Source organism: Mixophyes fleayi, chromosome 9 (assembly GCF_038048845.1).
Source record: "Mixophyes fleayi isolate aMixFle1 chromosome 9, aMixFle1.hap1, whole genome shotgun sequence".
Taxonomy (NCBI): domain Eukaryota; kingdom Metazoa; phylum Chordata; class Amphibia; order Anura; family Limnodynastidae; genus Mixophyes; species Mixophyes fleayi.
In genome coordinates, this window is record NC_134410.1 from 424,922 (window position 1) to 443,771 (window position 18,850).

The 18,850-nt window shown below is 44.1% G+C and overlaps 2 protein-coding genes across 3 annotated transcripts in view; one reads left to right on the plus strand and one right to left on the minus strand.

Annotated features, from left to right (window-relative positions):
- Positions 1-11,920, minus strand: part of ERCC2 (ERCC excision repair 2, TFIIH core complex helicase subunit) — a 21,893-nt gene extending 9,973 nt beyond the window's left edge. The window contains 10 exon segments of the mRNA XM_075186152.1: positions 1,142-1,275; positions 1,506-1,602; positions 3,087-3,210; positions 3,350-3,466; positions 3,581-3,697; positions 4,021-4,134; positions 4,221-4,283; positions 5,046-5,123; positions 10,735-10,834; positions 11,813-11,920. Of these exon segments, the coding sequence (XP_075042253.1) occupies positions 1,142-1,275; positions 1,506-1,602; positions 3,087-3,210; positions 3,350-3,466; positions 3,581-3,697; positions 4,021-4,134; positions 4,221-4,283; positions 5,046-5,123; positions 10,735-10,834; positions 11,813-11,817 (949 nt within the window). The 5' untranslated portion in view covers positions 11,818-11,920.
- Positions 11,921-12,156: 236 nt separating this feature from the next.
- The window catches only part of POLR1G (RNA polymerase I subunit G), a 71,976-nt gene continuing 65,282 nt past the window's right edge, over positions 12,157-18,850 (plus strand). The window contains exons 1-2 of one of the 2 annotated variants that reach the window (XM_075186161.1): positions 12,157-12,304; positions 12,854-12,900. The gene's annotated coding sequence lies outside the window, so the exon portion shown is untranslated. The remainder of the gene's footprint in view (positions 12,305-12,853; positions 12,901-18,850) is intronic. The other variant, XM_075186160.1, reaches the window with a different exon arrangement.

Below are 18,850 nucleotides of genomic sequence, written 5' to 3' on the forward strand. Positions count from 1 at the left end.
GGTACCTAAAGACAACACAAACCTCCCTGACTGAATCATCGACCAAAGCAACTCCATCTTGAATGTTCCTGTGGAAGAAACTTCTTGAGGGCCTTTAGAAGCAACATGGAACAGTAGCAACGGGAATCAATTTGGAGGTATTTGGAAACAATACATTTTACCCTCTGGAATCAATGTTGAGCATCCAAGGGTCAGACACAGAGTGAGACCAGTAGAGGAGATGTAGACAAGACCTTATTCAGTTTGTAGTTAGGAAGACTTGCTGATCTCCATTGATTCAGCCTTCACCCTCTGTGATGCCCAGGAGGACCAAGGAGCCGGTCTTCCTACCCAATGGATGAAAGGAAATCTTAAGATGAAAGCTAAGGACGTGTCAATCTATTATACAGAAGGAAGTTTCAATTCTCTCCTTTCGGATCCTTGATGAACTCTTCCAATTCCAGCCCTACAGGTAATTTATGAAAAGGAAACCATAACCCAGGACTTAACTCAGAGAACTCTCCACATTACTACAGCACTGGCTGAAGTCCTGATCTCTAGACTTACAGAATCCATATAGGATGAGGAGTCCAGTATGTATTAGGTCAACTGGGTCAGCTTTAAAAGTCTATTTTGCCACAGCAAAGACTGATCCTCAGTGGACCCTGAGTTGAAGTCTTCACAGAAGCCTTACCATGCTCTTGTGCAAGGAGTCATGGAAGGATGCCAATGTTTACAGCCGCTCCCTAAATAGGCAGCCAAGGTGTCCTTGACTGCATCCTACTCGTTGTCCCTGGCCACAGGGCATTGGAGGAGAGATTAGGCCAATATATGACTCTCCCTACAGGGACCACTGCAGAGACCGCGGCGGCAGAACCGAAATGCTACAGGGACTCCAACAATAGTCATCATATCGTCACCTTAAGAGGCTTGGGAGTCCACTGGTGACGGAGGCCAAGGATAGAGGTGTGGGCAGATAGAGGGTGGAGTAACCCCTGTGCCATGTTTCTGGGGCAGTCATGACCCTCAGTACAGGTGGTACCAGGCACTTCTAGAAGTACAAATTTAAGTTTAAAAGGAAGAGTCCGTTTGCTTTCAATGCTCTCCCCTCCTAGGTGATGGAATATAACCTATTGTAAGAATATATATCATTATGTCTCACCTTGCAGGATCTCATCTGGTAACACAGGATTCGCCAGGTAAACATCTGTCTCACGGGCAACCGTGGCCTCGCGCAGCCCCTCCACTAAACGGCTGTACTCTTGTTTCAGTCTCTGCTCATCTGTATCTTTAATTCTGAAATGATAATTTAGCCTCTTGAGTTATTATTCACTAACGCTGAGTAATAACTATCAAATATTTACTGTGGTCAGTGCTGAAAAGATTAAACTAATGAAATGTGAAGCTGGACTACAACTGGGGGCTACAGTGAGCCTGCGGTATCCTGCCCCCCATCCCATTATACCATCATATATCTATAGATCTTACAAGCACTGAAAGCACCTCCACTCCCCAATTTATCTCACTTCTGGATTGCAGTGTTCAGGGTCTCAATATTGCTCTGGGATCGCTCGAGTGTTCTCCGTGTGATGGTGACACTCATTGAGTCAATGCAGACGTTATCTACGGAGAGATTGGGAAAGTCACAGAGAGAAACAGAGACAAAGAAAGAGAGAGAGAGAGAGTGCGAGAGAGAGAGAGAAATAAAAAGAGCGCGCGCAAGAGACAAAGAGAGAAAGAGAAAGAGACACACAGAGAGAGAGAGAGAGACACACAGAGAAACAGAGACAAAGAAAGAGAGAGAGTGCGAGAGAGAGAGAAATAAAAAGAGCGCGCGCAAGAGACAAAGAGAGAGAAAGAGAGAGAGACACACACAGAGAAAGAGAGAGAGACACACACAGAGAAAGAGAGAGACACACACAGAGAAAGAGAGACAGACACACAGAGAAAGAGAGAGAGACACACAGAGAAAGAGAGAGAGACACACACAGAGAAAGAGAGAGAGACACAGAAACAGAGACAAAGAAAGAGAGAGAGAGTAATAAAGAGAGCGCGCGCGCAAGAGACAAAGAGAGAGAAAGAGAGAGAGACACACAGAGAAACAGAGAAAAAGAAAGAGAGAGAGTGCGAGAGAGAAAGAGAGCGCGCGCAAGAGACAAAGAGAGAGAGAGAAAGAGAGAGAGACACACACAGAGAAAGAGAGAGAGACACGCACAGAGAAACAGAGACAAAGAAAGAGAGAGAGACACGCACAGAGAAACAGAGACAAAGAAAGAGAGAGAGAGAGAGAAATAAAGAGAGCGTGCGCAAGAGACAAAGAGAGAGAGAGAGAGAGTGCGAGAGAGAGAGAAATAAAGAGAGCGCGCGCAAGAGACAAAGAGAGACACACACACACACACACAGAGAAAGAGAGAGAGACACACAGAGAAACAGAGACAAAGAAAGAGAGAGAGAGTGCGAGAGAGAGAGAAATAGAGAGCTCGCGCAAGAGACAAAGAGAGACACACACACAGAGAAAGAGAGAGAGAGAGAGACACACACAGAGAAAGAGAGAGACACACACACAGAGAAAGAGAGAGAGACACACACAGAGAAAGAGAGAGAGACACAGAGAAACAGAGACAAAGAAAGAGAGAGAGTGCGAGAGAGAGAGAGAAATAAAGAGAGCGCACGCAAGAGACAAAGAGAGACAAAGAGAGACACACACACACAGAGAAAGAGAGAGAGAGACACACACACACACACACAGAGAAAGAGAGAGAGAGACACACACACACACACACACAGAGAAAGAGAGAGAGACACACACAGAGAAAGAGAGAGAGACACACACAGAGAAAGAGAGAGAGACACACACAGAGAAAGAGAGAGAGACACACAGAGAAAGAGAGAGTTTGATGCAGACATTATCTACAGAGATATTGGGAAAGTTACACAGAGGGATAGAGAGCGCAACAGAGAGAGAGCGAGAAAGAGAGAGACACAGAGACAAAGAGAGAGAGAGAGCTTGATGCAGACGTTCTATACGGAGAGATTGGGAAGTCACACACAGAAAGAAGGAACAGCTGTTGATATAAACATTATAAATATCAGCAGGGCTGGATTACCGATGTTATGAGCCTCATCAAAGACAACAACAGATTTCTTAGCCAATTCACGAGAGACCTGGTCCGCGATCTTGGGATCCAGCAGATAGTGATAGCTGTATACAACTACATTGCAATGAGATAGCTGTACAAAACAGAATTATATACACGTACAAATGGTTATACAAATGTACAGACCTCTTACTACACACAGTACACAACAACATTCTCACCCATAGATGAGAAGAGACAAAACTTTACAATCACCACTAATAAATACTCACAGCATGGCGGGCGAGGTAGTAAGGACACCAGCTCCGTTGTCGTCCCAAAGTCCGGAGGTCATCAAGATTGTACACCCCAGGGGGGAGCGTTGTTTCTTTGCCAAAAGCATCAAACTCCTGGTGGGAGATGGACAATAAATCTCTGTGCTGAATGTGAAGTGAATCTACTAATCTGTCCAGGACCAGAGCCCTCATCTCCAACCAGCCCTGACCAGATCGAAGGTAGGTTACCTCATAGAAGCGGCAGGAGGGAATGCTGGGGTCTCTCTGTCTCTGAGTCCTCACAAAGGACGCCGTGAGACTATGACACCGGCCATCTATCTCTTTCCCAAAGCGCAGAGCACTGACCTGATGAACAAGATACAGATAACACATAAGTAGAAGAACGATGCATCCAATGATGGACCCACCTCTAGGATCACACACAATTGGCACCTGGAATGATGGACCCATCTCTGGTAACACACACACAATAGACACCAAGAACGATGGACCCACCTCTAGGATCACACACAATAGACACCAAGAACGATGGACCCACCACTAGGATCACACACACAATAGGCACCAAGAACGATGGACCGACCTCTAGGCTCAAGCACAGTAGGCACCAACAACAACAACTCTCCTCTGGGCTTACACACAACAACCACACAGAATGAAGGACCTACCTCTGGGTTCACACACAAATTGCGCCTGGAGCTCAAAGCCAAGGCCATAAAATTGAGCGTCTCCCCAGTCTGAGCTTGTATATACTCGATCAGTTTCCTCAGTTCCTCTACCACCTTATGGATAAATAGTGATAATCACTATGCAGTAAATGAAATGATTGTCGCTAGTAGGGTGATTAGTCAAGAAAACAATGTCCTACCTTCTCGATCTCTGGAACAGTCCTGGAGCAGTAGATGAGCTTGGTCACTTCCAGAGGGTACGTCTACAAGACATTAGCAGTGTGTGATATTACATACTGAACACAGGGCAATAATAGTGCGGTCAATGGGAATTCTCCTCTGTTCAATGTAAATATCGGAATTCACTGCAGAGAGACACAGATCCCCGTAATATGGTAAAAGGCTCCGTCTATGCATTTGATCGGGACAGTTTCAGACGTAATCCACAGGAGACTTTATTTGGGTAATTGGGATGTTTAATTCTATGTTGAACACGCACAAAAATGCCCAATCGCTCTGCGGTCAGCTACATAAAACCAGCTCCTATTTACAGATAAATGCGGATATCTCAGTTACACACAGATATATACGATAAGCCGGCGCTGCTGCTACTAAGATGAGAGGACCATTGGCTCATACTCACTGGTTTTTAAATTTAGACCTGGAGGTACCCCAAAAAGGTACTACAAGTCCATCACTATTGGTCAGCCACTGAATGAGCAATTTCCATGGTGTCTTTTGTTGTCTGCGAGGAATGTATGGTACCAGTACCTGGCAGGGAGGGCTGGGCCTTGTAGTGCCAGTTTAGAGATTCCCGGCACATGAATATATGACCTGATATCTCAGAGTTTAGAGTCAGGACCCCCTATTAGCAGGTGTCGGGGTCCCCTGACACTATCATTATGCAGCTACATCCCATTGTATTCTCCAATAGTTCTATCTAGGTTACAGTGACCCCAGCACAGTGGGGCTCAGTAAATATACAAATAGTATATATGTGTAGTAAGTTAGTGTCATATACTCACCCTCTGATAGGCCACAATCAGAGACAGCAATGAGACGGTCTTTCCTGTACCAGAGGGCATTTCCAGCACGCCATGACCCTGCGACACGTTAATAAACAGATCGGACCAATGTATTATATAGACCTTCTGATAACTGACCGACAGCTCATCCTCATCATATAACATACATCATATCAACATACCAAACACCCTCATCATATAACATACATCATATCAACATACCAAACACCCTCATCATATAACATACATCATATCAACATATCAAACACCCTCATCATATAACATACATCATATCAACATACCAAACACCCTCATCATATAACATACATCATATCAACATACCAAACATCCTCATTATATAACATACATCATATCAACATACCAAACATCCTCATCATATAACATACATCATATCAACATACCAAACATCCTCATCATATAACATACATCATATCAACATACCAAACATCCTCATCATATAACATACATCATATCAAAATAACAAACACCTCATCATATAACATACATCATATCAACATACCAAACATCCTCATTATATAACATACATCATATCAACATACCAAACATCCTCATCATATAACATACATCATATCAACATACCAAACAATTTCATCATATAACATACATCATATCAACATACCAAACACCCTCATCATATAACATACATCATATCAACATACCAAACACCCTCATCATATAACATACATCATATCAACATACCAAACATCCTCATCATATAACATACATCATATCAACATACCAAACACCCTCATCATATAACATACATCATATCAACATACCAAACATCCTCATCATATAACATACATCATATCAACATACCAAACATCCTCATCATATAACATACATCATATCAACATACCAAACACCCTCATCATATAACATACATCATATCAAAATACCAAACAAACAATCTCATCATATAACGTACATCATATCAAACATCCTCATCATGCACTGATGAGCCACATCAGTAAAACCACTGACAATTGAAGTGAATAATAATGATTATCTAGTTACAATGCACCTGACAAGGGGTGGGATATATTAGGCAGCAAGTGAACAGTTAGTTTTGAAGCTGATGTGTTGGAAGCAGGAAAAATGGGCAACGTAAGTATCTGATCGACTTTAACAACTGGCAAATTGTGATAGTTAGATGACTGGGTCAGAGCATCTCCAATACGGCAGGTCTTGTGGGTTGTCCTGGTATGCGGTGGTTAGTACCTACCAAAAGTTGTCCAAGGAAGGACAACCGGTGAACCGGCGACAGTCATGGGCGTCCAAGGCTCCTTGATGTGCGTGGCGAGAGAAGTCCAATCCCATGGAAGAGCTACTGTGGCACAAATTGCTGAAAAAGTTAATGCTGGGTATGAGATCGCAGCTTGGTGCGTGTGGGCCTGCGTAGCTGCAGACCAGTCAGAGTGCCCATGCTGACCCCTGTCCACCTGTTAAAGTGCCTACAATGGGTACGTGAGAGCCAGGACCATGGAGCAATGGAAGAAGGTGGCCTGGTCTGATGAATCACGTTTTCTTTCACATCATGTGGACGGCCAGGTGCGTGTGTGTCGTTTACCTGGGGAAGAGATGGCACCAGGATGCACTATGGGAAGAAGGCAGCCGGCGGAGGCAGTGTGATGCTCTGGGCAATGTTCTGCTGGGAAACCTTGGGTCCTGGCATGTGGATGTTACTTTGACACATTTCACCTACCTAAACATTGTTACAGACCACGTACACCCCTTCATGGTAACGTATTTCCTAAGGGCAGTGGCCTCTTTCAGCCGGATAATGCGCCCTGCAACGCTGCAAAAATTGTTCAGGAATGGTTTGAGGAACATGAGATAGAGATCAAGGTGTTGACTTGGCCTCCAAAATCCCCAGATCTCAGTCCGATCAAGCATTTGTGGGATGTGCTGGACAAAAGTCCGAGCTCCACCTCACAACTTACAGGACATAAAGGATCTGCTGCCAACGTCTTGGTGCCAGATACCACAGGACACCTTGTGAAGTCCATGCCTCGATGGGTCAGAGATGTTTTGGAGGCACGAGAGGGACCTGCACAGTATTGGGCAGGAGGTTTTAATGTGGCTGATCATTGTATATTGTACATCATATGAACATACCAAACACCCTCATCATATATCGTACATCATAACTGTCACACCTCGGGGTCTTAGCCCCACTTACCGGGCCATACGGTGTCACCTTACAGCAATCTGTGTCCCACCTGGCCGCCTATGGCACGCCTGAGTTCTGTGTCACTATCTATAAACAAACACTCCATGCTGTGGTTTCATGGGTGTGGCCATATTGGATTAAATCACATGATCTGTTCTGACAAACTAGTCTCTAGCAACTCCGGTCACATGATTCAGCCAGCCTATCACAGGGCGTCCTACTTAAACCAGGAACTGCTGGTTGTACATTGCCAGAACTCCTCTCATCCATTAGGTGAAGGGCTTCGGGCTGACTGCAGGGCTGACTGCAGTTTCTTCTATCAGTATCTTCTATCAGTATTACCAAGTGCTCTGCTCCTGACTGCAGTATCTTCTACCAGCAAGATAAGAAGCTAATCAGGGTCAAATCATGAGATTCCTGCAAGACCTCTCTACAAAAGTGAACACCCTTCAAGCGTCTCTGAACTGACAACCGTCTCATCAGACATCCGAATAGGTGAGGTCCGGTTCATCATCTCCTCCATCCAGACTCCCCAATCCTACACCGGCCAAGTACGATGGGGACCACAGGCCTGCCGAGGGTTTTTAAATCAGTGCAGAATTCACTTTGAATTACAGCCTGGGAGCTTCCCTACTAGGAGAACCAAGATGACATATATCCTCTTGTTGCTGACGGGGCAAGCCTTTGCATGGACGTTTCCAGTCGGGGAGAAGTCTGACCCTATTTTGTCAGATATAGACGGCTTTCTGGCTACCTTCCATAGGATTTTTGATGAGCCAGTGAGAAAAACATCTCCACCACATCCGATATTCTACGAATACGTCAAGGGTCTCGCTCAGTGGGATAGTATGTAGTGCAGTTCAGAACCTTGTCTTCTGAGTTATCGTGAAATGAGGAGGCTCTCATTGATGTCTTCTGGCAAGGCCTCTCTGACCACCTTAAGGAAGTTAGTGGCTTGGGGGATACCGGCTAGTCTTAACAAATTGATCTCACGCTATAATTTTGTCGACCTTCAATTCCAGGGGGACTGGGCAGACCTGCTCCCCTGGGCCGAATTTGCACACAACAACCACTACCACAAATCCTCTGCTATAACCCCTTTTTCCATTGTCTACGGCTTACATCCAGAATTTACCCCTCTACCAGTAACCGTTGTCCCTGTGTCATTCCTCAGGAACTTTGGCATCAGGTAGGAGCCTCACTGGTTAAAGCATCTCAATACTATTAGATCCAAGCAGATAGGAAGCGTTGAACCATCCCAAGCCTGCGGCCAAGAGACGGGTTATGGGTCCACAGCCAAACTACGTCTCAGAGTACTGTCTATGAAGTTTGCTCCTCGCTTCATATGGCCATTCAACCTCATCCGGGTCATAAACCCAGTTTCCATCTCAAAGTACCTAACTCATTACATATTTCCCTCCTGAAAACCCTGGGTTTTAACCGTTTTTTCACTCTAAATCTGGGCTCTCCAAAGATGCAGATGGAACGCAGAGACGAATACGAGGTCAAGGACATACTGGACTCTCCTTTCAGACAGTCACCTTCTGTATTTGATCGATACAGTCCAGAGAAGAGTCCCTGGATCAAAGCCTCTGATGGGATTCGTCAAAAAGTTCTATCTGAAATTTCCAAATACACCTCATCCTAAGTGTCCGGTGGCCACTCGTAAGTGGGTGGGGTACAGTCACACATCGGTGTCTTAGCCCCACTTACCTGGTCCAACGGTGTCCCCTCATGGTCATCCGTGCCCCACTTGACCTATGGTAATCAGTGCACAGGGTGCCCTATTTAAACCAAGAACTGCTGGTTGCACATTGTCAGGGTGAAGAGCTCCTGGCTCTGATCCTGTTCCTGTCTGCAGTATCTTCTACCAGCATTACCAAGTGCTCTGTTCTTGACTACTGTATCTCCTGTCGGCAGTACCAGGTGCCTCTGGTCCGGTCCAGGGCATCTTCCTCTTGCATCCATCTCACACAATTCAATATGGATTCAGTCTCCTGCTGGTTGCTCCACTGGGTGCCAGTTGTGAGTCTCCTGTGGTTCATTCTAGCTCTTAGTTCCCTGTAGCGGGTTCAGGTCTGTGCGCCTGTGTTTAGGCCTCAGTCCTGAGTGTCCTGTGACCGGTTCCACTCCTGAGTTTGCTACTCCAGATTTCAGTCCTGCATTTTCTGGTTCAGACTCAAGTTCTAAGTTTCATGTCAGGACACTGGTACCCACAGAAGCCGTTCTACTCTTCCAAGTAAGGCCCAGATGAGCAGGAGCTTCCTCAAGGCTGCCAGCTTCAACTTCTTGTCTACTAAGCCAGCTAACCCCAAAAGGTCCTGTTCCGGATCTTCAAATCCCGGCATTCGTGCCAATATTAACGTACCTGCCACCGTCACCGTACATCACATCAACGTACCAGCCACCGTCATCATACATCACATCAACGTACCAACCACCGTCATCGTACATCACATCAACGTACCAACCACCGTCATCGTACATCACATCAACGTACCAACCACCGTCATCGTACATCACATCAACGTACCAACCACCGTCATCGTACATCCCATCAACGTACCAACCGCCATCATCGTACATCACATCAACGTACCAGCCACCCTTATCGTACATCACATCAACGTACCAGCCACCGTCATCGTACATCACATCAACGTACCAGCCACCGTCATCGTACATCACATCAACGTACCAGCCACAGTCATCGTACATCACATCAACGTACCAACCACCGTCATCGTACATCACATCAACGTACCAGCCACCGTCATCGTACATCACATCAACGTACCAACCACCGTCATCGTACATCCCATCAACGTACCAACCACCCTCATCGTACATCCCATCAACGTACCAACCACCCTCATCGTACATCACATCAACGTACCAACCACCCTCATCGTACATCACATCAACGTACCAACCACCATCATCGTACATCACATCAACGTACCAGCCACCCTTATCGTACATCACATCAACGTACCAGCCACCGTCATCGTACATCACATCAACGTACCAGCCACCGTCATCGTACATCACATCAACGTACCAGCCACCGTCATCATACATCACATCAACGTACCAGCCACCGTCATCGTACATCACATCAACGTACCAACCACCGTCATCGTACATCACATCAACGTACCAACCACCGTCATCGTACATCACATCAACGTACCAACCACCGTCATCGTACATCACATCAACGTACCAACCACCGTCATCGTACATCCCATCAACGTACCAGCCACCGTCATCGTACATCACATCAACGTACATCACATCAACGTACCAGCCACCGTCATCGTACATCACATCAACGTACCAACCACCGTCATCGTACATCCCATCAACGTACCAGCCACCGTCATCGTACATCACATCAACGTACCAGCCACCCTTATCGTACATCACATCAACGTACCAGCCACCGTCATCATACTTCATATAAACACAGACCTTGGCATCCAGAGTCCTTTTCAGCTCCAACATATAAGAGAATTGTTCTGGATATATGAACTCATAGGGGAAGTATACTAGCAGCCCGTCTATATTCAGTCTGGTGGGAGAGAGATCTTAGGGTCAGCTCCTGAATACAACCATCATGGCAAATCCTCCAAATTTCACATGCAGAGTAACCAGGTTCCTGATATGTCCCAGCACTGTGGTAGCAGTCACATGCACCCTAAAACCCAGCAGTGATTGTGACTGAAAACTGGGGTTCAGTGAACGTATGTGGGGGCATACAGTGGCTATAATGAGCTGTATATATAGGACAGGCAGTAGATGGATATATTGAGCTGTATGTAGGGGACAGGCAGTAGATGGATATAATGAGCTGTATATATAGGACAGACAGTAGATGGATATAATGAGCTGTATATATAGGACACGCAATAGATGGATATAATGAGCTGTATATATAGGGCAGACAGTAGAGGGATATAATGAGCTGTATATATAGGACAGACAGTAGAGGGATATAATGAGCTGTATATATAAGACAGACAATAGATGGATATAATGAGCTGTATATATAGGACAGACAGTAGATGGATATAATGAGCTGTATATATAGGACAGGCAGTAGATGGATATAATGAGCTGTATATATAGGACAGACAGTAGATGGATATAATGAGCTGTATATATAGGACAGGCAATAGATGGATATATTGAGCTGTATGTAGGGGACAGACAGTAGATGGATATATTGAGCTGTATATATAGGACAGACAGTAGATGGATATAAAGAGCTGTATATATAGGACAGGCAATAGATGGATATAATGAGCTGTATATATAGGACAGACAGTAGATGGATATAATGAGCTGTATATATAGGACAGGCAGTAGATGGATATAATGAGCTGTATATATAGGACAGGCAGTAGATGGATATAATGAGCTGTATATATAGGACAGGCAATAGATGGATATAATGAGCTGTATATATGGGACAGACAGTAGATGGATATAATGTGATATATAGATGAATGTACAATAATAAATGGATAATACAACTTATCTCTCTTACTTCATTGCTGGGTAATTGTTAGATCCCCTTCACCAAAAGGAGCTTCTGGTCACCCGGTCATGTGACCACTGTAGTCACGTGGTACAGAGGGAAGACGCTGCTCTCAATGTTCCTGTGTATCCTACGGATAGTACTGGTGACGTCACCGGGTCATGTGACCGCTGCCGTCACGTGGTACAGAGGGAAGACGCTGCTCTCAATGTTCCTGTGTATCCTACGGATAGTACTGGTGACGTCACCGGGTCATGTGACCGCTGCCGTCACGTGGTACAGAGGGAAGACGCTGCTCTCAATGTTCCTGTGTATCCTACGGATATTACTGGTGACGTCAGCGGGTCATGTGACCGCTGCAGTCACGTGGTACAGAGGGGAGGCCGGTTCTCTGGCAGGTTCCCTGTGAGGTGATTTCAGGCGTCAGTTAATCCCAGAAAGAGTCTTATAGACAGGACCCATGGAGGTGTCAGCAGGTTACATGGCAGTAATGTGAATATTGTGAGTATTCCCCTAGTTGCACAGTGTGTCCTATGTGCTGAGGGCTGACACTAATGAGATACTCAGTAATGGGCAGTGATTGATCCTAGCTGCACTTTGGCTTTGCTGTAGTCATTTTATGACTCCCATAGTGAGTGGTCCTGTCCCCACAATGGAGGGGGGCTAATTACTTAACAGTCCCGGATTGCAGTACTTTTAAAGCAATATAATACAGGTTAGGGGGGAAGAAATGAGAAAATTACTAAGGGGTATAGTTACTAAACTGCAGTTTTGACAAAGTGGAGATGTTGCCTATAGCAACCAATCAGATTCTAGCTGTCATTTTATAGAATGTACTAAATGAATGATAACTAGAATCTGATTGGTTGCTATAGGCAACATCTTCACTTTTTCAAACCGGCAGTTTAGTAAATATACCCCCAAGTGCTTTCTGAGAGCTTTGGGGGTTACATGTGGGTACCGCTTATTTTTCATGCTGACCAAATAGTACACATAGGTCTTGTATAATTCTCTATGGTAACTGAACTTTTATATTTCTTTACGTGACAGGTAAAGACCAAAAGCAAAAACATGTATTGTGGAAAAACTGCTATGAGGTAAATTCACATCCTAAAAATATATGAATGGAGGGTTCAAATGTAAAGGGTGTTAAAGTCAATACATGCATTTCTGTTAATGATAGGTAACATTAGATATCCACAGAAAGAAGGTCTCCTATGCTTTGGATAAATGTAATTTACTTTGTCAGCAGGCCTGGTGGTTTGTAACAGAAAAACTTAGTGGAGAATAGATGTAAGAAAATCTTGACCTGTTGGCACTTAATGGATAATGTAATATCCTCCATTTCATTCCAGTCAAGGGTATGCAGACAGACATTGCATGACAAAGGCGTAATTAGCTTTTTGTGGTGACATGTTTAAAAGCCTGCAAACATAGATGTGACCTTTCCATGAAAACACTTGACCATCATGGTCAAAAATAATGAGGCTTCTTTCATTCATTCATTAAAAGGAAAACACAGCACTTTCTTAGAGTTTGGGGATAGACCCTATGGTGTATTTTGCAAATGTAATAACCGCTATCTGTAAGCATTTACTACATAAACGCTCTAGTACAGTATACATAGCACTAATGTCCCTGCAACTCCTGCCATCTATAAGAGGCCGACCGCTATGAGTGCAAATATATATCCCTCCTGGTGAAGTTTAAACTGAACGAAACACGTTGAGGCTGTTCATTATCACCCACTTCTGGAACATTTGAGGCTATACTGTCTTCCTGATCTTTGAGAACTTCTGTGTGGAGCCCATTGGTGTTTACCTCATGAAATATCCAGAGATCTACACTGTTAAGCAGTATTCCCTTTATCCCAGGATAACAGATAACCTTTTAAACTTTATATACATTGTGAGTGTGCATTTTTTATATGCTGAATAAATTATTTGTATATAAACACTACACTATATGGCTCTTTCCTCTTATAATACATGGGCTGAGTGGAGTTTGTGAGCTGTGACCGGTGATCCAGTTATATCCACACAAGCTATCTATACATCTGCTCCTGACCTACTAGGCTGATTGGAGGCCACGTTCAGGCATTCCAGATACAGAGAAGCTGTTTATTTATACATGTTTGGTACGCTGCCACCTATTACTTTTTATTATATTTCACGGGTGCCTTTGACATTCTTTCTTTTGCTTTTCTCGGTCTCGATTTGGGTATATGGTTGGAATCTATTGAAAACTGGACGATATTGATCTTACCAGCTAGACATATATTGAAGTCTGCATTTCCGTTATACTACAGCACTTACTGACTGTCTGGGTGATTTATACCAGCTAACACTGCTCTATATGGTGCCACTATTCCTCCTACCTTTGTATATATTGATGATCTATTGATCGGAGTACCATCCGATATTTGGGAGGAAGCTGCCTCTTTTATGAATCAAGTGTTTATTTCTATTGGACTATATTGTTTTCTACTCACTTATTTGGTGTCTGAGCGCCATTATTTATTATATCTGCTGTTACATACATATATATATATATATATATATATATATATATATATATATACACACTGAGAGCAGAGCAGATGGCTGACGCAGTAAGAAGGATGCAGCCACTATGGACAGGAGAAGTTACCAGCAACGCGTAAGATTATGAGAACAACATAAGTTACAATAAATATAAAGAGAAAATAGAGACTGCAAACTACAGAGAGGGTTAGAGATGCCAACTTTTGTTTTGGGAGGTAGGATAATAACGGGGGATAGGTATAAACGTTGGTTAAGCGGATCAGTATCTTATCTTAGTAAAACATGGAGGTGTGTTTCTGGGTATTCTACAGCAATAAACCCAACAGGAGAATTCATGGCTAGGACACAAATGGGATGTGAATGCCACAGGTTTTCTGCTAGTAAATAGTTGTGTTCCATAAGTGCCCCTTTCCCTGGCACACAAAAGCATTTTGCTACCAAAACACGTAATACAGCTAATACAGCACGCTGAAAGTGCTTGTGTGTGATTGGACCAGTATTCTCCAAAATAAAGAGCGCTCCTCTTCAGTCCATGCTTCATTGAGACTAATCTTCCTCTCTCTGTAAAGCACTGCACTGGCTCCCCTCCGACTGTTACAGAATCCTCTTCAAACTCCTCACCTACAAAGCCCTCTGCAACTCCACTGCTCCTTACGTCTCCAACCTCCTCTCCATTCATACTCCCCCTCACCTTCTATGGTCAGCCAACGGCCACCTCCTCTCCTCCCATCTGTTTACCACACCTCACTCCCGCATTCAAGATTTCTCTTGTGCTGACCCCCTTCTCTGGAACGATCTCCCTCATTCTATAGGCTATCTCCTAGCCTGCAAACTTCAAATGTATCTCTCTCCTCTCTCTCTCTTCCCCCCCAATCAAGCTACTTAAGGTGTTAAAAACTCCCCACTGTCACCCCCGGCAACCACCAACCACTCACAACTGTCACTTCTCCTTCAAGAAATATATAGGTCAGTGTATAACTGCCCAGCAGGTGGCGCTGCAGCTTGTTTGTTTTTTTTCCCACTCACGCCACTAGGCATTTATATAGTAGATATATATGAGACTGGATCACTCATAGATAACTTATGGTATAAATTTATTTAAAGGAAATAGCGCAGGGCGCTTATTTATGTAATTTTCATTGCACTTATTTTTGATATTGTGTATATTTTGATATAGGAAATCTTTATTTAAGAGACCAGGTAGAAGATTTTTTTTTTCTGTTTTAACCTTGATGGAGGAAATGCATTATTTCTGATGTATATATCTGATACAATAAGCCTTTGCTTAGAAAGTTTTTTGTGTATTTTGCTGTAAGAAAATGCCTTGTTTGGGGTTTGCAACTTTTCTTGGGGAATTCTTTTCTTTGGAGGAAATGTGTATTCTGCAACTGTTGGAAGAAAGCACCCATACTAATCTCATGTTGATTAGACCTTTTGATGTGAGTGTCCAATACCCCTTAAGGGAGGTAAGTAGATTTGCTGTCAGATGTCCACTGTGTCCAAAAATAAGATGCAGGAAATCACAGCAAGGTTTTAGGATATCACAGATAGGCATAAATATTGTTAGCTTTGCAATGCATGTAAATCCATGTTTGGGTAAACAAATTGCATCCTGATTCTAAAAATAGCCTGTGAGGCTGTCTAAAACTGTATAAAAAGGGAGCCCTTCTAAACTGAAATGTATCATTCTGATGTTCCATCTGACCTAACCACTGATACCTTTAATCAGTGGAACTGTCCTTGTCAGGACACTTGTGTGAAATAAATATCACTCTTTGCTTCAAGACCCTGCTTGACAACTTCTATTGCTGTAATCCTGTAACCTACAGATTAGACCCAAAATCGAATCCATTTCTGGATGTTCTAAGGTTTGGACCCAGCTCCTACTACCACCGCTCTGCCTGCTACTCTGCAGCCCTGGTCAGTGTGATAGTCCAGGGGGGATCCATCCACAGCACCCTGATCCATAGTAAGCGGTCAGGGGTACCAGCCCAAGTGTATCAGCGCGGGAGCACACTAGCAGCGACAGTTACTCAGAAAGAACATGGCTCTGGATGCCATAAAGGAGTCCAGTGGTGGCAGGAGGGGCATACTCGGAATCATGAAAGAGGGAGGTGGCAAAATAAGCCCAGCCGGTGCCCAGCAACAACAGACAGGGTGACATAGGCGGTCCATCCTGTCACACACACATATATATATATATATGAATCATGCAAGTGGATATACCACAAAAAACACATTTACAGAGTAATTTGTACAAACACTATGCATATCAAAAATATTTTCTGTTGTATATTTTAAGCCATGCAAGTTGATATACCACCACCATTAAAGAAATACAAAAAAGACACCCAAGTGGATATTGATCTTCTTCCTGATTTCCCATTTTGTAAATGCGCGTACTTGATATATAGAAAGAGCAGGCATATATACATCAATCTCACTGAAGGTCTTGATATTGCTTCCGTTGATTCCTTTAATGGTCCTCAAGGATGTTTAGCACAAACAAAGAGGAGGGATATGTAGTGCATTACCACTTTTATTATTAAAACAATTTAAAACATGGACAGAAAGCAAACTCAGTAGGAGACCGTAGATAACTCTGCCTACCAGAAATACCAGTTGGAATCGCTCAGCAAAATCTTACGAGGCTTTCCTGTCTCCTTACTTGTGTGACCTGTGACCCTAGAGGACCGGGTATCGAGTGAGCTTTGGTTCCAACCCTGGTGACCTCACAACCTCTATAGCCAATCATATATGAGAATTTACCATCTCCCATTAGATTGTGAAGTATTGAGCTTTTTGCAGTTCTATTCACATTGTTTTGTAAAGAATATGATTATTCTGCCAGACATATACTCAGAATAAATTTAAATATAAAAATCCAACAGCCAGCATAACAATGATTCTGATCATATGATCGTTCTCCCTCAATAAGGTATACTTACTATTAACCTGTAGAATAACAGCAAAAGTGGTCACATGACCACTATAGTCCAGTAAGAAGAGGGCATTTTCTAAACCACCAATAAGATGTATTAACTGCGGAATAGGTGAAAGATGGAGAACCTTATCTGCGCTGCCTGACGTAATGTATCAGTAGACTGCAGCCAGTTAGGAGAAAGTAGGAAACAACCCTATTCCTAAAACAAAGAATAAACAATTAACTCCTAGTCGCATAAATATGATATGATCTTAAATATAAGTGAGTTCATGTAGCATAATCATATGAAACAAACCAAAAACTGTGCTTTCCAATGTTTATGGTTGTTAGTAACACAGTCTATGTATTTTGATTAGATTTTTTTATAAATAAATTTAGGTTTCACCGGAAGTGACAGGCGTATCACCTCATCCTTTTTCAAAATGTTCCAATATTTGCTAATAATTTTCTCAACATGAGAAATGAAGGCCCATTGAAATCTATCAGATGTATTTTCATTCTTTCTATTTTAATCGGCTCCTTCAAGAATTAACTTCCTATCTATTTTAGAGATCTGGGGGTAAATGTATTAAGTGCCGGTTTCTGCAAGTCGCTGGAAATCGTCGAGTTTGCAGTGAAAATTTAAGTGGGAATGGCGCTTTAAATTTTGAATTGCATACTTGCCGATTTCTGATGACTTGCAGAAATTGGTACTTAATACTTACTGGTTTATAGCATGTCACTGCCCCCAGCGCTCCCTACTGGGCTACAGGACTAGCTCCACCTACCCTACCTCATGTCACCGCCCCCACGCTCCCTACTGGGCTACAGGACTAGCTCCGCCTCCCCTACATAATGTCACCGCCCCAAGCACTCCCTACTGGGCTACAGGACCGCCTCCCCTACCTCATGTCACTGCCCCCAGCGCTCCCTACTGGGCTACAGGACTAGCTCCGCCTCCCCTACATCATGTCACCGGCCCAAGCACTCCCTACTGGGCTACAGGACCGCCTACCCTACCTCATGTCACCGCCCCCAGCACTCCCTACTGGTCTACAGGACTAGCTCCGCCTCCCCTACCTCATGTCACCGCCGCCAGCGCTTCCTACTGGGCTACAGGACCGCCTCCCCTACCTCATGTCACTGCCCCCAGCGCTCCCTACTGGGCTACAGGACTAGCTCCGCCTCCCCTACCTCATGTCATCACCTCCAGCACTCCCTACGGGTCTACAGGACCACCTCAGCCTCCCCTACATCATGTCACTGCCCCCAGCGCTCCCTACTGGGCTACAGGACCAGCTCTGCCTCCCATACCTCATGTCACCGCCCCCAGCGCTCCCTACTGGTCTTCAGAACCAGCTCCGCCTCCCCTACCTCATGTCACCACCTCCAGCGCCCCCTACTGTTCCAACTTTTGGTCTGATCTTACAGTTCCAATACATTTTGTTGAGTACATCACCTCAGTATTATGGAGGTCTGCGCCAGCTGGATTTGCTTCTTCTATAGTGTGCAGTTTTCCACCAAAGTGATATACAATGCCACAAAATCTACATGTTTTCCCAATCACTGGGCACTGTTCTT